The 22,848-nt window shown below is 42.3% G+C and overlaps 1 protein-coding gene across 1 annotated transcript in view; it reads right to left on the minus strand.

Annotated features, from left to right (window-relative positions):
• Window positions 1-311: 311 nt before the first annotated feature.
• Window positions 312-22,848, minus strand: part of LOC106611620 (nucleophosmin) — a 30,037-nt gene continuing 7,500 nt past the window's right edge. The window contains exons 9-11 of the mRNA XM_014212017.2: window positions 9,389-9,499; window positions 6,169-6,243; window positions 312-4,904 (exon numbers count right to left, since the gene is read on the minus strand). Coding sequence (XP_014067492.1) covers window positions 4,851-4,904; window positions 6,169-6,243; window positions 9,389-9,499 — 240 coding nt within the window. The 3' untranslated portion in view covers window positions 312-4,850. The remainder of the gene's footprint in view (window positions 4,905-6,168; window positions 6,244-9,388; window positions 9,500-22,848) is intronic.

The raw sequence follows: 22,848 nt of genomic DNA on the forward strand, positions 1-22,848 counted from the left end.
TGTGATCCCAGCATTATACATTACCCATGGCTAAAAGGGTAATATATTCAATGTAATGTGAAGTAGTCAAACATGAAACATGATGTATTAGCTTTACTTGAATGATGCAATGTAGTGTGCATTCAGTTATGCAACTTACAGCAATTAGAAAGCAATCCACCCTTCAATTAGGATCCATCATAATGTCACCTAAAATAAGTCATTCAACCACTAGACTACAGTATTTATTTAGTGAAAGGAACCAGTGTGAGAGCCAGGTGTTGACGGCTATCTGATTACACTACTAAAAGTGAAGCTGTTTTACAAATGCCTCAGGGTTAGATTTTGTTTATTCTGATAAAAGGGGGAAAAAACAGACACTTTTTTTTACGGATATGTTGATCTCAACAAGCCATAAATAAACAACCACTCACTATGAACCGTCATGTGTCATACGTATCAAGAAAATTTGAAATATCAGATGAAATTACAAGTAGTGTTTTGAACTTGCCCAATGCCTGCCTTCCTTCCTCCAGTCGACTTTCCCGCCATGCAACTGTAAAACGGGTGTACAAAACATTAAGAACACCTGCTCTTTCCATGACAGAGACTGACCATGTGCCAAGAAGTGCAACGCTGCTGGGTTTTTCACACTCAATAGTTTCCCATGTGTATCAAAAATTGTCCCCCAGCCAAAGGACATCCAGCCAACTTCACACAAATGTGGGAAGCATTGGAGTCAACATGGGCCAGCATCCCAGTGGAACGCTTTCGACACCTTGTAGAGTCCATGCCCCGACAAATTGAGGCTGTTCTATTAGGAAGGTGTTCTTAATGTTTTGTACACTCAGCACACACACACACACACACACACACACACACACACACACACACACACACACACACACACACACACACACACACACACACACACACACACACACACACACACACACACACACACACACTACTGTTCAAAAGTTTGGGGTCACTTAGAAACATCCTTGTTTTTGAAAGAAAAACACATTTTTTTGTCCATTAAAATAACATCAAATTGATCAGAAATATAGTGTAGACATTGTTAATGTTGTAAATGACTATTGTAGCTGGAAACGGCAGATCTTTTATGGAATATCTACACAGACGTACAGAGGCCCATTATCAGCAACCATCACTCCTGTGCTCCAATGGCACGTTGTGTTAGCTAATCCAAGTTTATCATTTTAAAAGGCTAATTGATCATTAGAAAACCCTTTTGCAATTATGTTAGCACAGCTGTAAACGGTTGTGCTGATTAAAGAACTGGCCTTCTTTAGACGAGTTGAGTATCTGGAGCGTCAGCATTTGTGGGTTCGATTACAGGCTCAAAATGGCCAGAAAAAAATTACTTTCTTCCGAAATTCATCAGTCTTTTCTTGTTCTGAGAAATGAAGGCTACTCCATGCGAGAAATTGCCAAGAAACTGAAGATCTCACACAACGCTGTGTACTACTCCCTTCACAGAACAGCGCAAACTGGCTCTAACCAGAATAGAAAGAGGAGTGGGAGGCCCAGGTGCACAACTGAGCAAGAGGACAAGTACATTAGAGTGTCTAGTTTGAGAAACAGACACCTCGCAAGTCCTCAACTGGCAGCTTCATTAAAAAGTACCCGCAAAACACCAGTCTCAACGTCAACAGTGAAAGGCAACTTCGGGATGCTGGCCTTCTAGGCAGAGTTCCTCTGTCCAGTGTCTATGTTCTTTTGCCAATATTAATCTTTTCCTTTTATTGGCCAGTCTGAGATATGGCTTTTTCTATGCAACTCTGCCTAGAAGGTCAGCATCCCGGAGTCGCATCTACACTGTTGACATTGAGACTGGTGTTTTGCGGGTACTATTTAATGAAGCTGCCAGTTCAGGACTTGTGAGGCGTCTGTTTCTCAAACTAGACACTCTAATGTACTGGTCCTCTTGCTAACCCAACGTGCCATTAGAACACAGGAGTGATGGTTTCTGATAATGGGCCTCTGTACGCCTGTGTAGATATTCCATACAAAATCTGCCGTTTCCAGCTACAATAGTAATTTACAACATTAAAAATGTCTACACTGTATTTCTGAACATTTTGATGTTATTTTAATGGACAAAAAAAATATTTATTTCAAAAACATGGACATTTCTAAGTGACCCCAAACTTTTGAACGGTAGGGTATATATTCTGGTTATATATATAAATACAGTTGAAGTTGGGAAGTTTACATACTTACATACACTTAGGTTGGAGTCATTAAAACTCGTTTTTCAACCACTCCACAAATTTCTTGTTAACAAACAATAGTTTTGGCAAGTCGGTTAGGACATCTAATTTGTGCATGACTCAAGTAATTTTCCCAACAATTGTTTACAGACAGATTATTTCACTTACAATTCACTGTATCACAATTCCAGTGGATCAGAAGTTTACATACACTAAGTTGGCTGTGCCTTTAAACAGCTTGGAAAATTCCAGAAAAGTATGTCATGGCTTTAGAAGCTTCTGACAGGCTAATTGACATCATTTGAGTCAATTGGAGGTGTACCTGTGGATGTATTTCAAGGCCTACCTTCAAACTCAGTGCCTCTTTGCTTGACATCATGGGAAAATCAAAAGAAATCAGCCAAGACATCAGAAAAAAAATTGTAGACCTCCACAAGTCTGGTTCATCCTTGGGAGAAATTTCCAAACGCCTGAAGGTACCACAATCATCTGTACAAACAATAGTACGCAAGTATAAACAGCCGTCGTACCGCTCAGGAAGGAGATGCATTATGTCTCCTAGAGATGTACGTACTTTGGTGTGAAAAATGCAAATCAATTCCAGAATAACAGCAAAGTACCTTGTGAAGATCCTGAAGGAAACAGGTACAAAAGTATCTATATCCACAGTAAAACAAGTCCTATATCGACATAACCTGAAAGGCCGCTCAGCAAGGAAGAAGCCACTGCTCCAAAACCACCATAAAAAAGTCAGACTACGGTTTGCAACTGCACATGGGAACAAAGATCATACTTTATGAAGAAATGTCCTCTGGTCTGATGAAACAAAAATAGAACTGTTTGGCCATAATGACCATCGTTATGTTTGGAGGAAAAAGGGGGAGGCTTGCAAGCCGAAGAACACCATTCCAACCGTGAAGCACGGGGGTGGCAGCATCATGTTGTGGGGGTGCTTTGCTGCAGGAGGGACTGGTGCACTTCACAAAATTGATGGCATCATTAGGACGGAAAGTTATGTGGATATATTGAAGCAACATCTCAAGACATCAGTCAGAAAGTTAAAGCTTCTTCGCAAATGGGTCTTCCAAATGGACAATGACCACAAGCATACTTCCAAAGTTGTGGCAAAATGGCTTAAGGACAACAAAGTCAAGGTACTGGAGTGGCCATCACAAAGCCCTGACCTCAATCCTACAGAACATTTGTGGGCGGAACAGAAAAAGAGTGTGTGAGCAAGGAGGCCTACAAACCTGACTCAGTTACACCAGCTCTGTCAGGAGGAATGGGACAAAATTCACCCAACTTATTGTGGGAAGCTTGTGGAAGGCTACCCGAAACGTTTGACCCAAGTTAAACAATTTAAAGGCAATGCTACCAAATACTAATTGAATGTATGTAATCTTCTGACCCACTGGGAATGTGATGAAAGAAATAAACGCTGAAATGAATCATTCTCTCTACTATTATTCTGACATTTCACATTCTTAAAATAAAGTGGTGATTGAGCAAAACTAACTGACCTAAGACAGGGAATTTGTACTAGGATTAAATGTCAGAAATTGTGAAAAACTGAGTTTAAATGTATTTGGCTAAGGTGTATGTAAACTTTTGACTTCAACTGTATATCTTAGCCAATTGGAGCTCTTGTCACCTACTACATTCATGCTCTGAATGGCACACATACACAATCCATGTCTCAATTGTCTCAAAGCTTAAAAATCCTTCTTTAACTGTAATGTAAGCTTCAATTGGCTAAGACCCTAAATCCAATTGTGGTCAATGGAGTGTGGTTCATTGATAGTTTTGCTCAATGAGTGATGCAATCTCTTCAATAAACATTTGCCATTCTCCTCCATAATGTGTTACAGTATATAAAAGTGTAAATAAAACAAAACTCAATGCATAATTAGAGAGCAATGTTAAAACGAACATTAAAACCAAAAATACACAAGCCAGAACCAGAGGAGTTTGTTTCGATAACCGATCTACAGTATTTTGAAGCTGCCATAACAGCGCATTAAATTGTACGGACTATTTACAAATAACAATGTCATCATTAAAGGTACAGTTAACAAAGTACATGATAAAAACACATCATTTCCCACTTACCTAGGCTTTCGTCGAGCAACCCAGTTATTTTTACAAAGCGACGGTAATGAAATCATTCCCTCAATTACTAATGATCATCTCTGGAGTGATATGGTAATTTTGGTATTTTTATTCTAGCATTGCCACAATTGATGCCAATGGACATGCTAAGAATACTAACATTCTGAGCTAACCAGATGCTGGTGAAAATGACTAAATAACCCACATATGTGCCTAAAACTGGGTCGATCGACAACAACCTACGTAATTAGAAAATCATGTATGAACTATTCCTTTAATAAGCAGGGACTTGATTGAACATATGAAACAGTTTGCAAAACATCACCATAGTGCAAAGGCCTATGGCTCCCCGATGGACACCAACAGTAGGCTAACACTGTTTCTTTAGCAGGGGGGGACATTGTTACACACGTATTCACTGATGCTCTAAGTAATGGGTTAAAACATTAAGAGCTTCAATGTTCTTGGGGAAAGCATAGAGGAGAAAACCAAAAAATCAAACATAACTGTAAGAAATGCAATTACTTATTTCTTCTCTGTTTTCAATGTTTGTACAAAGTTCCAGAGGTCTTTAACCACCTGTATGAGAAAGAGAGAAATGGAGAGAAACTAATTATAATGCATGCAAATTACATGCTGCATAGCAGAGAGCTATGATTTTTACTAAAGAATGTATTTTGTGCGCCTTGCCTTGCCTTGCCATGCCTGGGGAACAATGAATTGAGACAGCATGTAGGGGTACAAGGGGTTGGGTGGGGGGCAATAGTACATACCAGAAAGAATGACTAGGTGCTCGAGTCTGACACATCCCAGAGTCTTTGGCTTCGGAACCAAATCACTTCCACAGATGTTTTCTACACATTGGGATCAAGCCTCCCCTGACCGCACCTTGCAGTCTAAAGACTTTTCACCTGCACAACAACTGCCGATGATGACAGCATGTTCTTAATGGAGGCCTTAATATGTCAGGCTGTTGGATTCATCTCAAAGGATTCCTCATCAATAAAAAGACAGCCTGGTCTGTGACCTGACCCATCCTAGTGCACACACACTCTTGCGAGCGTGCGCACGCGCGCGCACACACGCACGCACACACGCACATTTGAATGCTCACATTTGCAAATACAACCGCAAACATGCACGCACACACACTCTCAAGCGCACACACCCAACCATTTAAGAGGGCTTTTTCTTGTTTGACAAAAACATTCCAATTTCAGTTGTAATAGTTTCCCAGAAACTAAACTGGAATAAAATGGTGATTAGTGAATGTAGTGTCATCACCATCTTGGCCCCATGTGGTCAAGATAAAAGGACTCTTTACTTAAATACTCCAAGTAAAATACTGCTAGGGTGCTGCATCGACATGAGTAAAAACAATCTTCAATGTACATAAAGTCCCTGCATTTCTGCATCACGTAGAGTAGCCCTAGATTCATCTAGAGGAATATTCCTTCAGTTGGTCAAAGACCTTGAACATGACAGAGTCTGGTACCATTCACAAACCTCAAGTCCCTTAATTAGGGCTACAAAAGACACACTTGTGAGAGAACTACGACATTAAATCAATGGGGAAGACTTTGCCTTGGCAGGTCTACTACTCCCATTCCATCCCAAAAGAGAGCGCGGACCCAAGATGAACATATTTCACTGCACACACTTTGCAACAAAACTATCTGAAATAACTGGGACATTTTTGGTTTCTAACTTGTGTGTTATACATTTCAATGTTTCAGATTTTTTATTCAGCAATTCATGTCAATACTCTATAATAACTACATACATACTACAATGCTGATGCTACAGCAAATGCTTTCACTATCAAGACAACAAGAATACTTACGTTTTTATCTGACATCCTGAAAGAACTTTTGGCAAAGTTTTCAAACTTCGCCTCGGTCTTCGGAAGAGGTTTTCCCTGATTGGAAAAGAGCCAGTAAATATGTTTTTAATCTGGGTGAGACATTTAATCAAACTAATGTTTAATCACACTAGAGGGAAAAACAACATTATTATAGTGTAATAACATGTACAACCTACAATTCTGTATTATTCACAAGGCAAATATGAGGTGGGCCTTGTACAGCTGATTCTGCCAATACAGTTGGAAGAGGTTACTGTAAGAGAGAAGCTAATGCCTCTCTATGATGTCATGGCTGTGTGTGCGCCAGTGGTCAGTCACCCCCCACCTCAAGCCTGGTGGCAATTGGCGAGGTCAGAGGTTATTCCCACACAACTATGGAGGATGTGTTTCATGTGTTCCACTGAGGCTTTGCTGCAGCCCTTTTTGAATGGAATCAGTGGGAAAAACAAGACATCAATGTGAATTATCTTCAGAGAACATCTTTGATGCCAAGCAGACTTTGGCGTTTATGGCATGTTATGTATGGAAGCATGCAGAGGGAGAGATCACCACAAGATAACCTGTGGACTTTTGCTAAAGACTTGGCGCTCTAAGCTTTAACTGTGAAGCATGAAAATTACTTATGGCTGGTCGATAAGACCAAAATATGATATCACAATACACTGCCTTGCAAAAGTATTCATCCCCCTTGGCGTTTTTTCCTATTTTGTTGCATTACAACCTGTAATTTAAATTGATTTTTATTTGGATTTCATGTAATGGAAATACACAAAATAGTCCAAATTGGTGACGTGAAATGAAAAAAACTACTTGTTTAAAAAAAATGTCAAACGGAAAAGTGGTGCATGCATATGTATTCACCCCCTTTGCTATGAACCCCCTAAATAAGATCTGTTGCAACCTATTACCTTCAGAAGTCTCATAGTTAGTTAAATAAAGTCCAACTGTGTGCAATATAAGTGTCACATGATCTGTCACATGATCTCAGTATATATACACCTGTTCTGAAAGGCCCCAGAGTCTGCAACACCACTAAGCAAGGGGCACCACCAAGCAAGCAGCACCATGAAGACCAAGGAGCTCTCCAAACAGGACAGGGACAAAGTTGTAGAGAAGTACAGATCAGGGTTGGGTTATAAAAAAATATCCAAAACTTTGAACATCCCACGGATGTTTGTCTTATTTCTTGTTTGTTTCACAATAAAAAATATTTAGCATTTTCAAAGTGGTAGGCATGTTGTGTAAATCAAATGATAAAACCCCCCCAAAAAAATATATTTTCATTCCAGGTTGTAATGCCAGGGGGGGTCAAAATAGGAAAAATTCCATGGGGGTGAATACTTCCACAAGCCACTGTATTTTTCACATTTTTGTTTTTTAATAATACGTTCTAAATTGACTTTATGAGTTGTGCATGACCCTAGGATGTCAACACATACATTCTAACTGATTTCAATGGGGCTTTCTCCATTCTGTATGTTTTATATTGTTCAATCAAACTTCAACCAAAAGTTGATCTCATTTCAGATCATTTCCACACTGCTACTTTGGGCTGCACAATATGGGCAAAGTCTATATATTTTTTTAACCAGAAATTGCGATTTGACTTGCGATTTAGATCTAAACCCTTTTTTTTCAAATTCTTGAAAATAGAATGATTATTCTAATTCTATTGTTAGAATGTAATTGCGGGCACTTTGAATACAGTGTTTGACATGACAACGAATGAAAAAGCCAGGGAGCTGTTCATAGAATTAGGAATTAGAATACTAATAGGACCTCTATGGAGGTGTTATTGTGACAGGGTAGGAAGTAGTATTGGTCAGTGTTTCCCAGGAGAGTGGGACCCTATAGTCTTTGGCTACATTAAATCTTTTATCTTACTTCATAGCTAACATAGTCCTCTGATTTAGAAGATACTGTTGCACAAACAACATGCTAATTTACGCCTACTCCGGCACTGGTATTAGGCTGTATTAGCGAGCTACGTTTGCTCTGACTGAGTACATTTATTAGCTAGCTAGCTAGCTAACTAGCGATTAGCATTTTATTTTAGCCACAACCTGCTAAGAAAAGACAAACTGGCGGTTTGTAGACAGTAAGATACACAAACTAATAGTGTAAATATATAAAACTCTTCATATAAAACAGATTTATATTAACTCAATGAGGCCCACCATATGGCTGGCACGTTTTGGACTTCTAACCCCTTTTAAACATAGTGTGTTTGAGCTAAAGACTTCCGAGTTGTACCATTGTATTCGTCGATTTCTTTTGCATCCATAGATACCAACAATTTGTCTGTGTGATTAACGGGGGCTGAGCTTGAGCAGTGTTTGTGAGACAAGGGTGAATCCCGAAGGGGCCTGGGGCCGGGTCTTTTGTACAAAAATGTCTGTAGAGTCCGAATGGTTTGAGCTACAAACTATTAAAAGCTATTTATGAAAAGCTGAGACTGTCACAAACCCGCAAATGTTTTGCTCTGTTTCGCTCACAAGACACACAAGAGTCATTTGAAGGTCAGGGTCTATAATACTGTAATAAGCTCACATAGTTGCTTTCACAAACTCCACACAGTTGTCACTGACTCGTTGGATATTAATTTCCCAGTGAGCAAAAAAAGTAATAAAAAATAAATACTATTCTGTACTTACAGCATTCATATACATTCATTTTAATCAGGTTTTTGCTTTGGCTGACCTTATTTTTTTATTGACATTTATTGACTGTTTATGTCAAATTGTTTTGTGTTCTACCTGTAGCCCTGGTTGTCCTGAAAAGAAAATGGTAAAACACTTCATTGTGAGGCTAAATATAAGGGCTGGACATGCAGATAAATGAAAGTCAGATAAATGAAAAGCAGATGTTTCCTGGGGTCTCGGGGCGGATAGGGTTAAGAAGCAAAGTAGAAAGCAGCATTGTTGTCATCAACATATTGTTGCATTGACCAAGAGTGAACGGTCGCCAAGTGACCTTGTGGTCGAGGTCACTTGGGGCGGGGGGGGGGGTGTTGAGAGAGAGAAAGACAATTCAAGTAGAGGAATAAACTATACAAACAGTGTGATGTATTACATTTAACAAACCAAACATTGAAATACAGTTATAGAAGGTAAGGTAAAAAACCAAAACCAGTCCCTGCATCAATACCGGTCTATAGTAAAATACATTATACCGCCCAACCCTAAAATGAATGTGTTACCTCTTTGGCTAACGATGCTAGCTTGCTCTTGATTTCAGGCACGGTGAGAACATTGGATGGGCCAGCTCCAGACTTTCCCTTCTGACTCTTGTCTTTTCCTCCCACTGGTGTCTGCAAGTCAAACAAGATCAACATCATTCAAAGTATCATTCAGTGGTGTGCTTGTTCCAGTAACTAACTAGCCTAACTGAAAAGTTGAAACTTAGGCTTAGATTGGTGTCAATATTCACTAGTTTCTACATAGGCTACATACAGTACCAGTCAAAAGTTTGGACACACCTACTCATTAAAGGGTTTTTCTTTATTTTTACTATTTTCTCCATTGTATGGATTATATAATGGTTGTATAACGGTGAAGACATCAAAACTATGAAATAACACATGGAATCATGTAGTAACCCAAAAAGTTTTAAACAAATCAAAATATATTTTAAATTCTTCAAAGTAGCCACCCTTTCCCTTGATGACAGCTTTGCACATTCTTGGCATTCTCTCAACCAGCTTCATGAGGTAGTCACCTGGAATGCATTTCAATTAACAGGTGTGGCTTGTTAATTTGTGGAATTTCTTTCCTTAATGCGTTTGAGCCAATCAGTTGTGTTGTGAAAAGGTAGGTGTGGTATTCAGAAGATAGCCCTATTTGGTAAAATACCAAGTCCATATTATGGCAAGAACAGCTCAAATAAGCAGAGAAATGACAGTCCATCATTACTTTAAGACAAGGTCAGTCAATCTGGAAAATCTCAAGAACTTTGAAAGTTTCTTCAAGTGCAATCGCAAAAACCATCAAGCACTATGATGAAACTGGCTCTCATGAGGACCACCACAGGAAAGGAAGACCCAGAGTTACATCTGCTGCAGAGGATAAGTTCATTAGTTACCAGATTCAGAAATTGCAGCCCAAATAAATGCTTCACAGAGTTCAAGTAATAGACACATCTCAACATCAACTGTTCAGAGGAGACTGCATGAATCAGGCCTTCATGGTCGAATTGCTGCAAAGAAACCACGACTAAAGGACACCAATAATAAGAAGAGACTTGCTTGGGCCAAGAAACACGAGCAATGGACATTAGACCGGTGGAAATCTGTCTTTTGGTCTGTTGAGTCCAAATTTTAGATTTTTGGTTCCAACCGCCGTGTCTTTGTGAGACGCAGAGTAGGTGAACGGATGATCTCTGCATGTGTAGTTCCCACCGTAAAGCATGGCGGAAGACGTGTGATGGTGTGTCAGTGCTTTGCTGGTGACACTGTATGTGATTTATTTTGAATTCAAGGCACACTTTACCAGCATGGCTACCACAGCATTCTGCAGCGATACTCCATCCCATCTGGTTTGCTCTTAGTAGGACTATCATTTGTTTTTCAACAGGACAATGACCCAACACACCTCCAGGATGTGAAAGGGCTATTTGACCAAGAAGGAGAGTGATGGGAGTGTTGCATCAGATTACCTGGCATCAACACTCACTTGACCTCAACCCAATTGAGATGGTTTGGGATGAGCTGGACCGTAGGGTGAAGGAAAAGCAGCCAACATGTGCAGTGGGAACTCCTTCAAGACTGTTGGAAAAGCATTACAGGTGAAGATGGTTGAGAGAATGCCAAGAGTGTGCAAAGCTGTCATCAAGGCAAAGGGTGGCTACTTGAAGAATCTAAAATCTAAAATAGATTTTGATTTGTTTAACACTTTTTTGGTTACTACATGATTCCATATGTGTTATTTAATAGTTTTGATGTCTTTCATTATTCTACAATGTAGAAAATAGTACAAATAAAGAAAAATCCTTGAATGAGTAGGTGTGTCCACACTTTTGACTGGTACTGTAGGTCTTTCGTGTGTTCCTCTTCCCACCATGACAACATAAGAAAATCACTGTCTACTGGCCAAAACACTTCATGTACATCCAATCAATGTATCTGTGAGTGGCATCTATGCCATTCGCCCATTTTCAACTGTCCCATAACTATGTGATTGGTGGTAGCTTGTGAATTGGCCTTGTGAGCCCAAGACCAGCCTGTGCTTAGTATGCTGGCTACAGCCCCTATCCTGACCTATTTAGTGTGACTGAGAGAGGTTCCTCTATTAGGGACAGCTTGAGCAACCAGCTGGAAGGGGATTAAAGCAAACGGACACCAAATTCTACCCTATTTACAGCACCTTTTGACAAATATGGTGGGTAAAAATGATCCTTTTGTTGCTTCCAAGCAGAAGAGGGCAAACCCAGACTTTAGTGTTGAGCAACAGAGCAACATAAAAAACTAAAATATTAGTTTTTCAGTGGCGGGTTAACTCCCCTAGACTGACACTATGAAAGGGGTCATTCTACAATGGGAAACGCAGCAGCCGCTTGCTCACGTTTCGCTAAACGCTTTGCGCTATGGCTAAGAGTGAAAAGCTACCAACGAACACTTCGAGAAGTAATATTGAGTAATATTACGAACCCAGAGGCTCTATATAGTGGTGAGAGACTTTTCCCCCTCATAGCAGTTATGTAAACTGACAACGTTTGAGTTCCATCGTCATTGTTTTCCTTTACAACACAAAGAGGCCCTTTGTTTGTTTGTCTGTGCGTGTATGTAGGCATGCATACAGTGTGTGTGAGCCTCAGAGAGTCCTCTGCGAACATGGCGTTAACAGGGCTACAGGTGTGTCCAGAGCTGGGCGGACAAGGCCCCAGAAGTCATCAATTAGGAGTGTGTGAGTGTGATACAATTTGACAAGCCATACGCCGTGGCTGCGCGTTATACAAGCAGGGAGCCTGTTGCTACATGCAGGCCCGGCTAGAATCCACTGTGATTGCAGGGTTTCATTGATGGACGGAGCTGTGTTAAAACTAGGGGAGAGGGACCTTCTTGGAAAGACATTCTGTCATACGACTAAGGAACTAACAATAAGAAAGCATTCTGTTTTTTATGACCAAGGAGTGATATTTTTGCTCCTAGCGAACACTTGACACTTGCCTTAAAAACTTTTACCCGTACCAGCACCATAGTACAGTGAAAATAATGACCCGCACGCAATCCAAAGCCGCCTGTCAAAAATACTTCTGTGCAACATTTGTGAAAAGTATCATATTTATTCTCCGATTGTGCGTATTAGTGTTTTGACGTTAGTGTTAATGATGGTGCGTGACGTCAAAAGGTTTTTAGACAATCTTTGCTATTTTGAATGTTAAATATCAACATACAATAACGGATGTAAAGATAGCGGCATCTACACTAAAGAGGTGATGGGAGCAAATGAGGATAGTATATTCAAAGTTGGCACATTCAAATGGCATGTCACTCAGAATCACCACGGAAACATCAGGCTGTGTGCGTCCACAACAAGCGTGTGGACCCGGACAGTGAGAATAGAATAGGCTTGTCGCTAATTCAAACCATTGCATTTGAAACATATTGAAAGTAGATGCGTTCCATTGTATTTGGAACATATTAAAAGTTGTGTAAACTGATCATTACCCAAAATAATAACAGACCAGATATCTTGATTGTGGGATGGACAAAGGCACCTCTTTTTTTGGCCTCCATCGTACAGATGAAAGGTATCAAATAAGAGGGCAAACACGCACACGCGTACACACACAAACACACAAACACACATATGCACACACACCCTCACACCTTCGACTTGAAAAAACCACATGCCACTGGCTCCTGGCCAAGAAATGGCCGGCGTATTTATTATTTGGGGGGCGGCTCTCCACTTCCAAAGGACAGCTGTGGAACCGAAACAGCTGATAAACAGACAGAGCTGAGCAAGCTGTTTAATCTGCGCCAGACACTGATTACAGATGCCACGGGACATGTGACTTAATCACTTGCACACTATCATTTGATGTAATCGCTCTCCCCCGATTCGCTCGTCTTCGCAACAAATACATGGTCATGATGACACTTCTGCCGGCTAAGTCTGAATGTCTGAGGTAGTAATTGTTCCTTTGGTGTCTTGTAGGAGGGCTTTGGGGCCAGGTAAGGAGACAAAAGACATTTCGCTGAGAAACTTCCACTCTCAAGACCAGGCCAAAAAAAGTCCTGTTTTTATTGATAAAACAATAGAGCTCAACTTAATTAAAATAGAACAATGCAGAACCATTGAAAAACCTGCCAAATTTGTGATGGGATTAAAACAATCGTGAACAGGTAGGCAAGACACAGGTGCACATTAGGGATGTGTGAAATGGACAATGTTCAAACAACACATTTTTTCCCCCGGTTTTCAGTAAAAACCTTTTCTTTCTTTTTTTATCATAAAATTCCATGTGAATTCACAATGCTGCTGCCAGAAACGGTTTGGGTCTCATGGTGCGTCCCTTTCAGATTGTTAAACATTGCACCTGCACTACCATTACTGTACCTCCAACTCCCCCTCACAAAGTTAGCATTTCCTTCTCATTTAACTTCTCAAAGTATTGTCATACAGGACTTCACTGCGGTTGCTTGCCTTTCCCTGACATTTTTCCAACTGTTAATGACAATGAAGTAGTGATTGAGAGTCGACTCAAAAATAATTGGTTCCTCGACTGCATTTCAATGTTTAGTTTGTTAAATGTGATATGCCGTGTGTAACGTCCATTTTTATTGTTTACTTGGTAACACTTTTATTGACACCCAGCGTCATAACACGCTATGACACAATCATAATCATGTCATTATATGTCATAACAGCAGACATAACTTGTCATAACCTGTTATAATATGCTCATAACACTGTCATGACATATATATTTAGACCTGTTGTGACATTATTTTATAGCTGGTTATGATACATCCATAGGAGTGTAAAAACCCACAAAACCTAGCATGGTAGTTATTTTATGGCTGGTGATGACACCTACATAAGAGTGTCAAAACCCACAAAACCTACCACACAAGGCAAAACATTCCATTGAACCATTACACATTAAATTATCATTGTAATTGCGCACACATTGATGTCAGACATGCACCTACCCCAATGCTCTGCTGCTGATGACTGGGATGAAAGCAGGAGCAGATTTCAGAAACAGGACAAGACACCCTCTTTTTGACTGATGACTGATATATGGGCATGTATGTGATAGGTCTATCTGGCTTATATGATTATGATGGTCATAATGCTTCTTGACAGTGTCATAAAGTGTATTTACTACAAGTTATATATTTTAATTTTAATAAACATGGGTTTTGACACTGTTATGTAGGTGTCATAACCAGCCATAAAATAATGCAATATATGTCACAACAGGTGTAAATATATGGGTCATGACAGTGTTATGACCATATTAAGACATGTTATATCAGCTGTTATAACATTATGACATGGTTATGACCATTTCATAACGTGTTATGACACTGAGTGTCAAGTAAAGTGTTACCGTTTACTTCGCTACTTGAGTAATCTCTCTCCGCTCTCTCTCTCTCTCTCTCCATGCTACTTCCCACACAGACTTAGACCTGCCCCCTGTCACTTAAGGAGCGCATTTGTTGTCCCTCGACCACTAGACATCTGCAGTACAGTCTGCATGGTCAATGCAGCAATGTTGATGACAACGATGCTGTTTTCACTTTGCTACTTAATATAAATCCACTAGTGTTCTATAGTTACACTATTTGTTTGTGATTCTTACATCTGCAAACAGCTAGCTCGCATTTTCTTAGCAAGTTCAGACTAAATCTTGTTAGCCGCTAATGCTAATCACTAGTTAGCTGGCTAATAAATGTACTGAGTCAGAGCAATGTAATTAGCAATACAGCCTGACAATACCAGTGATGGTGTAGACCTAAATCAGCATGTTGTATATTCCAAATCAAATAGGAATACGCGATTCATGAATATGTTAGCTACATTAAGCAGCTAAGAGAAAACATTAAAGGTAGCCAAAGATTATAGGGTCCCCTAGGAAACACTTAACAACACTTTTTGTTCCTACCCTGTCACACTAACTCCTCCCTGGCATTTTCATTCATTGTCATGTCAAACAACACTGTACTCAAAGTGCCCACTATTATATTATAACTTTAGAATTAGAATAATCATTCTATTTTCATGATTACAACACCAAAGTGTGTTGCTCTAAATCACAATTGCAACATTTGGAGGAAAGGCAGAAACGTATGAGTCAGGACCATGCACTAGGCCTATCTTTTTTATTTATTTTTATTTCATCTTTATTTATCCAGGTAGGCCAGTTGAGAACAAGTTCTCATTTACAACTGCGACCTGGCCAAGATAAAGCAAAGCAGTGTGACAAAAACAACAACACAGAGTTACACATAAACAAACGTACAGTTAATAACACAATAGAAAAATCTATGTACAGGGTGTACAAATGTAGAAGAGTAGGGAGGTAAGGCAATAAATAGGCCATGGAGGCGAAATAATTACAATTTAGCATTAACACTGGAGTGATATATGTGCAGATGATGATGTGCAAGTAGAGGTACTGGGGTGCAAAAGAGCAAGAGGATAAATAACAATATGGGGATGAGGTAGTTGGGTGTGCTATTTACAGATGGGCTGTGTACAGGTACAGTGATCGGTTAGCTTCACTGACAGCTGATGCTTAAAGTTAGAGAGGGAGATATAAGACTCCAGCTTCAGTGATTTTTGCAATTCGTTCCAGTCATTGGCAGCAGAGAACTGGAAGGAAAGGCAGCCAAAGGAAGTGTTGGCTTTGGGGATGACCAGTGAAATATACCTGCTGGAGCGCATGCTACGGGTGGGTGTTGCTATGGTGACCAGGGAGCTGAGGTAAAGCGGGGCTTTACCTAGCAAAGACTTATAGATGACCTGTGATAGACTACATCCAGTTTGCTGAGTAGAGTGTTGGAGGTTATTTTGTAAATGACATCGCTGAAGTCAAGGATCGGTAGGATTCCCATGGGGGACCAGTATGAAAAATGTATGCACTCACTACTGTAAGTCGCTCTGGATAAGAGCGTCTGCTAAATGACTAAAATGTAATGTAAAATGTAGTCAGTTTTACGAGGGTATGTTTGGCAGCATGAGTGAAGGAGGTTTTGTGGCGAAATAGGAAGCCAATTCTAGATGTAATTTTGGATTTGAGATGCTTAATGTGAGTCTGGAAGGAGAGTTTACAGTCCAACCAGACACCTAGGTATTTGTAGTTGTCCACATGTTCTAAGTCAGAACCGTCCAGAGTAGTGATGCTAGTCAGGCGGGCAACAATCGGTTGAAGAGCATGCATTTAGTTTTACTAGCATTTAAAAGCAGTTGGAGGCCACAGAAGGAGTGTTCTATGGCATTGAAGTTCGTTTGGAGGTTTGTCAACTCAGTGTAAAAAGAAGGGCCAGATGCATACAGAATGGTGTCGTCTGCGTAGAGGTGGATCAGCGAATCACCAGCAACAAGAGCAACATCATTGATGTATAAAGAGAAAAGAGTCAGCCCGAGAACTGAACCCTGTGGCACCCCCATAGAGACTGCCAGATGTCCGGACAACAGGCCCTCCGATTTGACACACTGAACTCTATCTGAGAAGTAGCTGGTGAACCAGGCGAGGCAGTCATTTGAGAAACCAAGGCTATTGAGTCTGCCGATAAGAATGCGGTGATTGACAGAGTCGAAAGCCTTGGCCAGGTCGATGAAGACGGCTGCACAGTACTGTCTTTTATCGATGGCGGTTATGATATAGTTTAGGACCTTGAGTGTGGCTGAGGTGCACCCATGACCAGCTCGGAAACCAGATTGCATAGTGGAGAAGGTACGGTGGGATTCGAAATGGTCGGTGATCTGTTTGTTAACTCGGCTTTCGAAGATTTTAGAAAGGCAGGGCAGGATGGATATAGGTCTGTAACATTTTATAGGCAATCAAAAGCTGTATCTCACAATGGAATGCTACAGTTGAATTCGGAAGTTAACATACTGTCACGGCTTTCTTCGTCGGAGGACGATATAGCGAAATCGTCGTCTGAAAAGGTGGACCAATATGCAGCAGAGTTGGTATTCATTTTCTTAATTTATTAACGAACGTTGAACACGAAAAACAAGAAAACAATAAGCACGACCAATGACAGTTTTGCAGGCTCACAAAAACACGCAATGCAAAAACAATCTCCCACAAATACAAGACAAACACACCCAACTAATATAGGACTTCCAATCAAAGGCAACACCAAACCGCTGCCTTCAATTGGAAGTCCACCCCAATTAACTCAACATAGAAACACACTCACTAGACTACACATAGAAATACATAAACATAGACCATAACTCAAAACCCGGAAATAATAAATCAAACGCCCTCCTAACTAACACACCACCCTGAACCACATAAAACAAATACCCTCTGCCACGTCCTGACCAAACTACAATAACAATTAACCCTTATACTGGCCAGGACGTGACAGTAACCCCCCTTAAAGGTGCTAACCCCGGAAGCACCTTAATTATTATTATTTTATTTTTTTTAAACACAACCCCAAACAACAAAACAAAAATTCCCCTCTACTAAAAGGGAGGGAAGGGAGGGTGGCTGCCGTCAACGACGGCACTGTGCTACACCCCCCCTCCCCAACCCACCTATATCAGGAGGTGGCTCCGGTTCTGGCCGTTCCAGGCAGTCGGGCCACTCTGGCAGCTCGGGACAGTCTGGCAGCTCAGGACAGTCTGGGCAGTCTGGCAGCTCGGGGCAGTCTGGCCAGTCTGGCGGCTCGGGGCAGTCTGGCGGCTCGGGGCAGTCTGGCCAGTCTGGCGGCTCGGGGCAGTCTGGCCAGTCCGGCGGCTCGGGGCAGTCTGGCCACTCCGGCGGCTCGGGGCAGTCTGGCCACTCCGGCGGCTCGGGGCAGTCTGGCCACTCCGGCGGCTCGGGGCAGTCTGGCCACTCCGGCGGCTCGGGGCAGTCTGGCCACTCCGGCGGCTCGGGGCAGTCTGGCCACTCCGGCGGTTCGGGGCAGTCTGGCCACTCCGGCGGTTCAGGGCAGTCTGGCCACTCCGGCGGTTCAGGGCAGTCTGGCCACTCTGGCGGTTCAGGGCAGCCTGGTGACTGTTGACTGGTGGGCAGCTCTGGTGACTGTTGACTGGCGGGCAGCTCTGGTGACTGTTGACTGGCGGGCAGCTCTGGTGACTGTTGACTGGCGGGCAGCTCTGGTGACTGTTGACTGGCAGGCAGCTCTGGTGACTGTTGACTGGCGAGGCTGGGTTTACGCACTTGAAGCCTGGTGCGTGGTGCTGGTACTGGGCGTACCAGATTGGGAACACGCACCTCCAGGCTAGTGCGGGGAGCGGGAACAGGACGAGTCGGACTGGGTTGACGCACTTCCGGGTCCGCACGAGAGACAGGAGCTGGAAACCCAGGGCTATGGAGGCGCACAGGCGGTCTTGATCTTACCTCCTGCACAACCCGTCCTGGATGGATGGAACTAGTAGCCCTGCACAAGCGGGGTGCTTGTACAGGGCGGACTGGGTTGTGCAGGGGCCTGATGGTAGCCGTGCGTAGAGCGGGAGTTGGGTAGCCTGGTCCTCGGAGGCGTACCGGCGACCAGATGCGCGGCGCAGGCATCCTCCTACCAGGCTGGATGCCCGCTCTAGCACGGCACCTGCGAGGGGCTGGAATAACGCGCACCGGACTGTGCGTGCGTATGGGTGAGATAGTGCGCTCCTCAGCGAAACATGGCGCTCTCCACCTCATACGCTCCTCCATATAACCACGGGTAGCTGGCTTCCGGCTCTTCCTAGGCCTAGCCAAACTACCCGTGTGCCCCCCCAAAAAAAATTATTGGGGGTGCCTCTCGTGCTTATACGCCAGTCGTGTCCCTCGGAAACGTTCCCGGTCCATACCAGCCTTACTCCATGGGCCTTCTCCGGCCATCACCTGCTCCCATGTCCATCTCTCCCGATTGTCCAAATCACAATTCTTCTGCTCCTTCCTCTGCTGCTTGGTCCTGGTTTGGTGGGAGATTCTGTCACGGCTTTCTTTGTCGGAGGACAATATAGCGAAATCGTCGTCTGAAAAGGTGGACCAATATGCAGCAGAGTTGGTATTCATTTTCTTAATTTATTAACGAACGTTGAACACGAAAAACAAGAAAACAATAAGCACGACCAATGACAGTTTTGCAGGCTCACAAAAACACGCAATGCAAAAACAATCTCCCACAAATACAAGACAAACACACCCAACTAATATAGGACTTCCAATCAAAGGCAACACCAAACCGCTGCCTTCAATTGGAAGTCCACCCCAATTAACTCAACATAGAAACACACTCACTAGACTACACATAGAAATACATAAACATAGACCATAACTCAAAACCCGGAAATAATAAATCAAACGCCCTCCTAACTAACACACCACCCTGAAGCACATAAAACAAATACCCTCTGCCACGTCCTGACCAAACTACAATAACAATTAACCCTTATACTGGCCAGGACGTGACACATACACCTTAGCCAAATATATTTAAACTCAGTTTTTCACAATTCCTGACATTTAACCCTAGTAAAAATTCCCTGTCTCAGGTCAGTTAGGATCACCACTTTATTTTAAGAACGTGAAATGTCAGAATAATAGTAGAGAATGATTCATTTCAGCTTTTATTTCTTTCATCACATTCCCAGTGGGTCAGAAGTTTACATATACTCAATTAGTATTTGGTAGCATTGCCTTTAAATTGTTTAACTTGGGTCAAACATTTCAGGTAGCCTTCCACAAGCTTCCCACAATAAGTTGGGTGAATTTTGGCCCATTCCTTCTGACAGAGCTGGTGTAACAGAGTCAGGTTTGTAGGCCTCCTTGCTCACACGCGCTTTTTCAGTTCTGCCCACAAATTTTCTATGGGATTGAGGTCAGGGTTTTGTGATGGCCACTCCAATACCTTGACTTTGTTGTCCTTAAGCCATTTTGACACAACTTTGGAAATACGCTTCGGGTCATTCTCTATTTGGAAGACCCATTTGCGACCAAGCTTCAGCTTCCTGACTGATTTTGTGAAGTGCACCAGTCCCTCCTGCAGCAATGCACCCCCACAACATGATGCTGCCACCCCCGTACTTCACGGTTGGGATGGTGTTCTTTGTCTTGCAGGCCTCCCCCTTTTTCCTCCAAACATAACGATGGTCATTATGGCCAAACAGTTCTATTTTTATTTCATCAGACCACAGGACATTTCTCCAAAAAGCACAATCTTTGTCCCCATGTGCAGTTGCAAACCGTAGTCTGGCTTTTTTACGCTGGTTTTGGAGCAGTGGCTTCTTCCTTGCTGAGCGGCCTTTCAGGTTATGTCGATATAGGACTTGTTTTACTGTGGATATAGATACTTTTGTGCCCGTTTTCTCCAGCATCTTCACAAGGTCCTTTGCTGTTGTTCTGACATTGATTTGCACTTTTCGCACCAAAGTACGTTCATCTCTAGGAGACAGAACGCGTCTCCTTCCTGAGCGGTATGACAGCTGCGTGGTCCCATGGTGTTTATACTTGCGTACTATTGTTTGTACAGATGAACATGGTACCTTCAGGCATTTGGAAATTGCTCCCAAGGATGAACCAGACTTGTGGAGGTCTACACATTTTTTTCTGAGGTCTTGGCTGATTTCTTTTGATTTTCCCATGATGTCAAGCAAAGAGGCACTGAGTTTGAAGGTAGGCCTTGAAATACATCCACAGGTACACCTCCAATTGACTCAAATGATGTCAATTAGCCTATCAGAAGCTTCTAAAGCCATGACATACTTTTCTGGAATTTTACAAGCTGTTTAAAGGCACAGTCAACTTAGTGTATGTACACTTCTGACCCACTGGAATTGTAATAGAGTGAATTATAAGTGAAATAATCTGTCTGTAAACAATTGTTGGAAAAATTACTTGTCATGCACAAAGTAGAAGTCCTAACCGACTTGCCAAAACTATAGTTTCTTAACAAGAAATTTGTGGAGTGGTTGAAAAACAAGTTTTAATGACTCCCACATAAGTGTATGTAAACTTCCGACTTCAACTGTATATCTCGCAATTTCTTGGCTTGCAATGTCTCGCAACTTCAGTAAAGCAGGGCCTACTATCAATGGATAGGATAGGATATTGATGAGATGAGTGAGATGCAACACTTGAGACTCACACAGTATCGGTGCATGTGCATGGGTTCGCTTCATGCTGTTCACAGCGTGGTAGCCAGGGCACCAAAACAGCGGAGATGTTCAGCCTCACTAGCCGGCTACCTTTACACAACTTTCCCCAGGCCTTTATAGCCTATTGTCTAGTTAGGCTCTAACACAGAAAATTATAGGTTTTGTGCTAACTGCACTGTGATAATTGTTTTTGTGAAAACATAAAATAAAACATTTGGTTAGGGATTTTTCTTAATCTTAAGGTTAACACCACTAGTACACATTGAACTGGGTGTCCGTGTTTTGCCAATAGTGAAGATTTACTTCTTCTAAGGAGGATCACAGGCAGAGCATCTTACAGCTTTACGACCGTGGCGCATGCTCGGAGGCATCACCACAGAACAGGCAGCCTGCTTCCACTTCCATCAGTCAAAAAGTACTAACACACTACCGACTATAAAATTCAGACCGACAAACTTGAACGGCAGTCATATCGACCCATTTCGCTCCACCAAAAACCGTAGATGACGGGGCAAAGAGTTTAGAAATATGGTGAGAGAGGCACTGGCAAAGGATCTGACGAGCCACCCTAATGACCAGTCACCTGCACTAAGAAAACGCCTGCTTCCTCCAACCTCAGGGGCATCTGGGAGCAACCTGCCTGCTGCCCCAGACATCAAACACCCGTAATGAGAGCAATTGGGAGAAGGTGTGTACAGGAAGCGAGGGGTGTGAGGAGGCTGTTTGAGAGGGAGGGAGGGAGGGGTGGCTGAGGGAGGGGGGTCGGGGTTAGGATTAGGTAGGGTGGAACTGGGGAGTTAAACTGGCAGGTTTCAGCGGTTAGCCTGCTGGTTAATCCCCGCTAGCACTTTAACAACGGCTGTCGTAACGTGCTGAACAGCGGCCATTACAGAATTAAATAGATTAGCCAGCGCGCTCTACCACACACCGCACGCTGCCCTGAGGGCTACGCAATGCCCCGGGTGATTAGCATAGCAAGTCTCACCTCATTGTGCATTAGCGTCTGACATCACACACAAAGGGTACAGTTTTCAGTCCGAAACAATGTTCTAGGAGGATTTTGATCATTTCTTGTCATGACAGGAAGTGTTTTAGGCATTTTACCTTACATATTGTTTGAGAGAAAAGGAGATTTTAACTTTTTGAGACACTGCTATGAAGTTTTGAAAAAACGAAATAAGAGGTTCTCACATGGTTCATTTCTTTCTTGATTAATGCTCATCAAAGGCTAGAATATGTTATGTCAATACAAGAGACAAATGACAGGTCACTGGTAATGTTTAAAATCAAGCTAGAGTCATTTTGGGGGCTACGGGGTTGGGGGCTGATTAGGGCATTCTTAAGGACGGGTGGAAAATGAGAAGGTTGCAAAGGTGGGAGGTGGGGG

This window comes from Salmo salar, chromosome 09 (assembly GCF_965601325.2).
Source record: "Salmo salar chromosome 09, fSalSal1, whole genome shotgun sequence".
Taxonomy (NCBI): domain Eukaryota; kingdom Metazoa; phylum Chordata; class Actinopteri; order Salmoniformes; family Salmonidae; genus Salmo; species Salmo salar.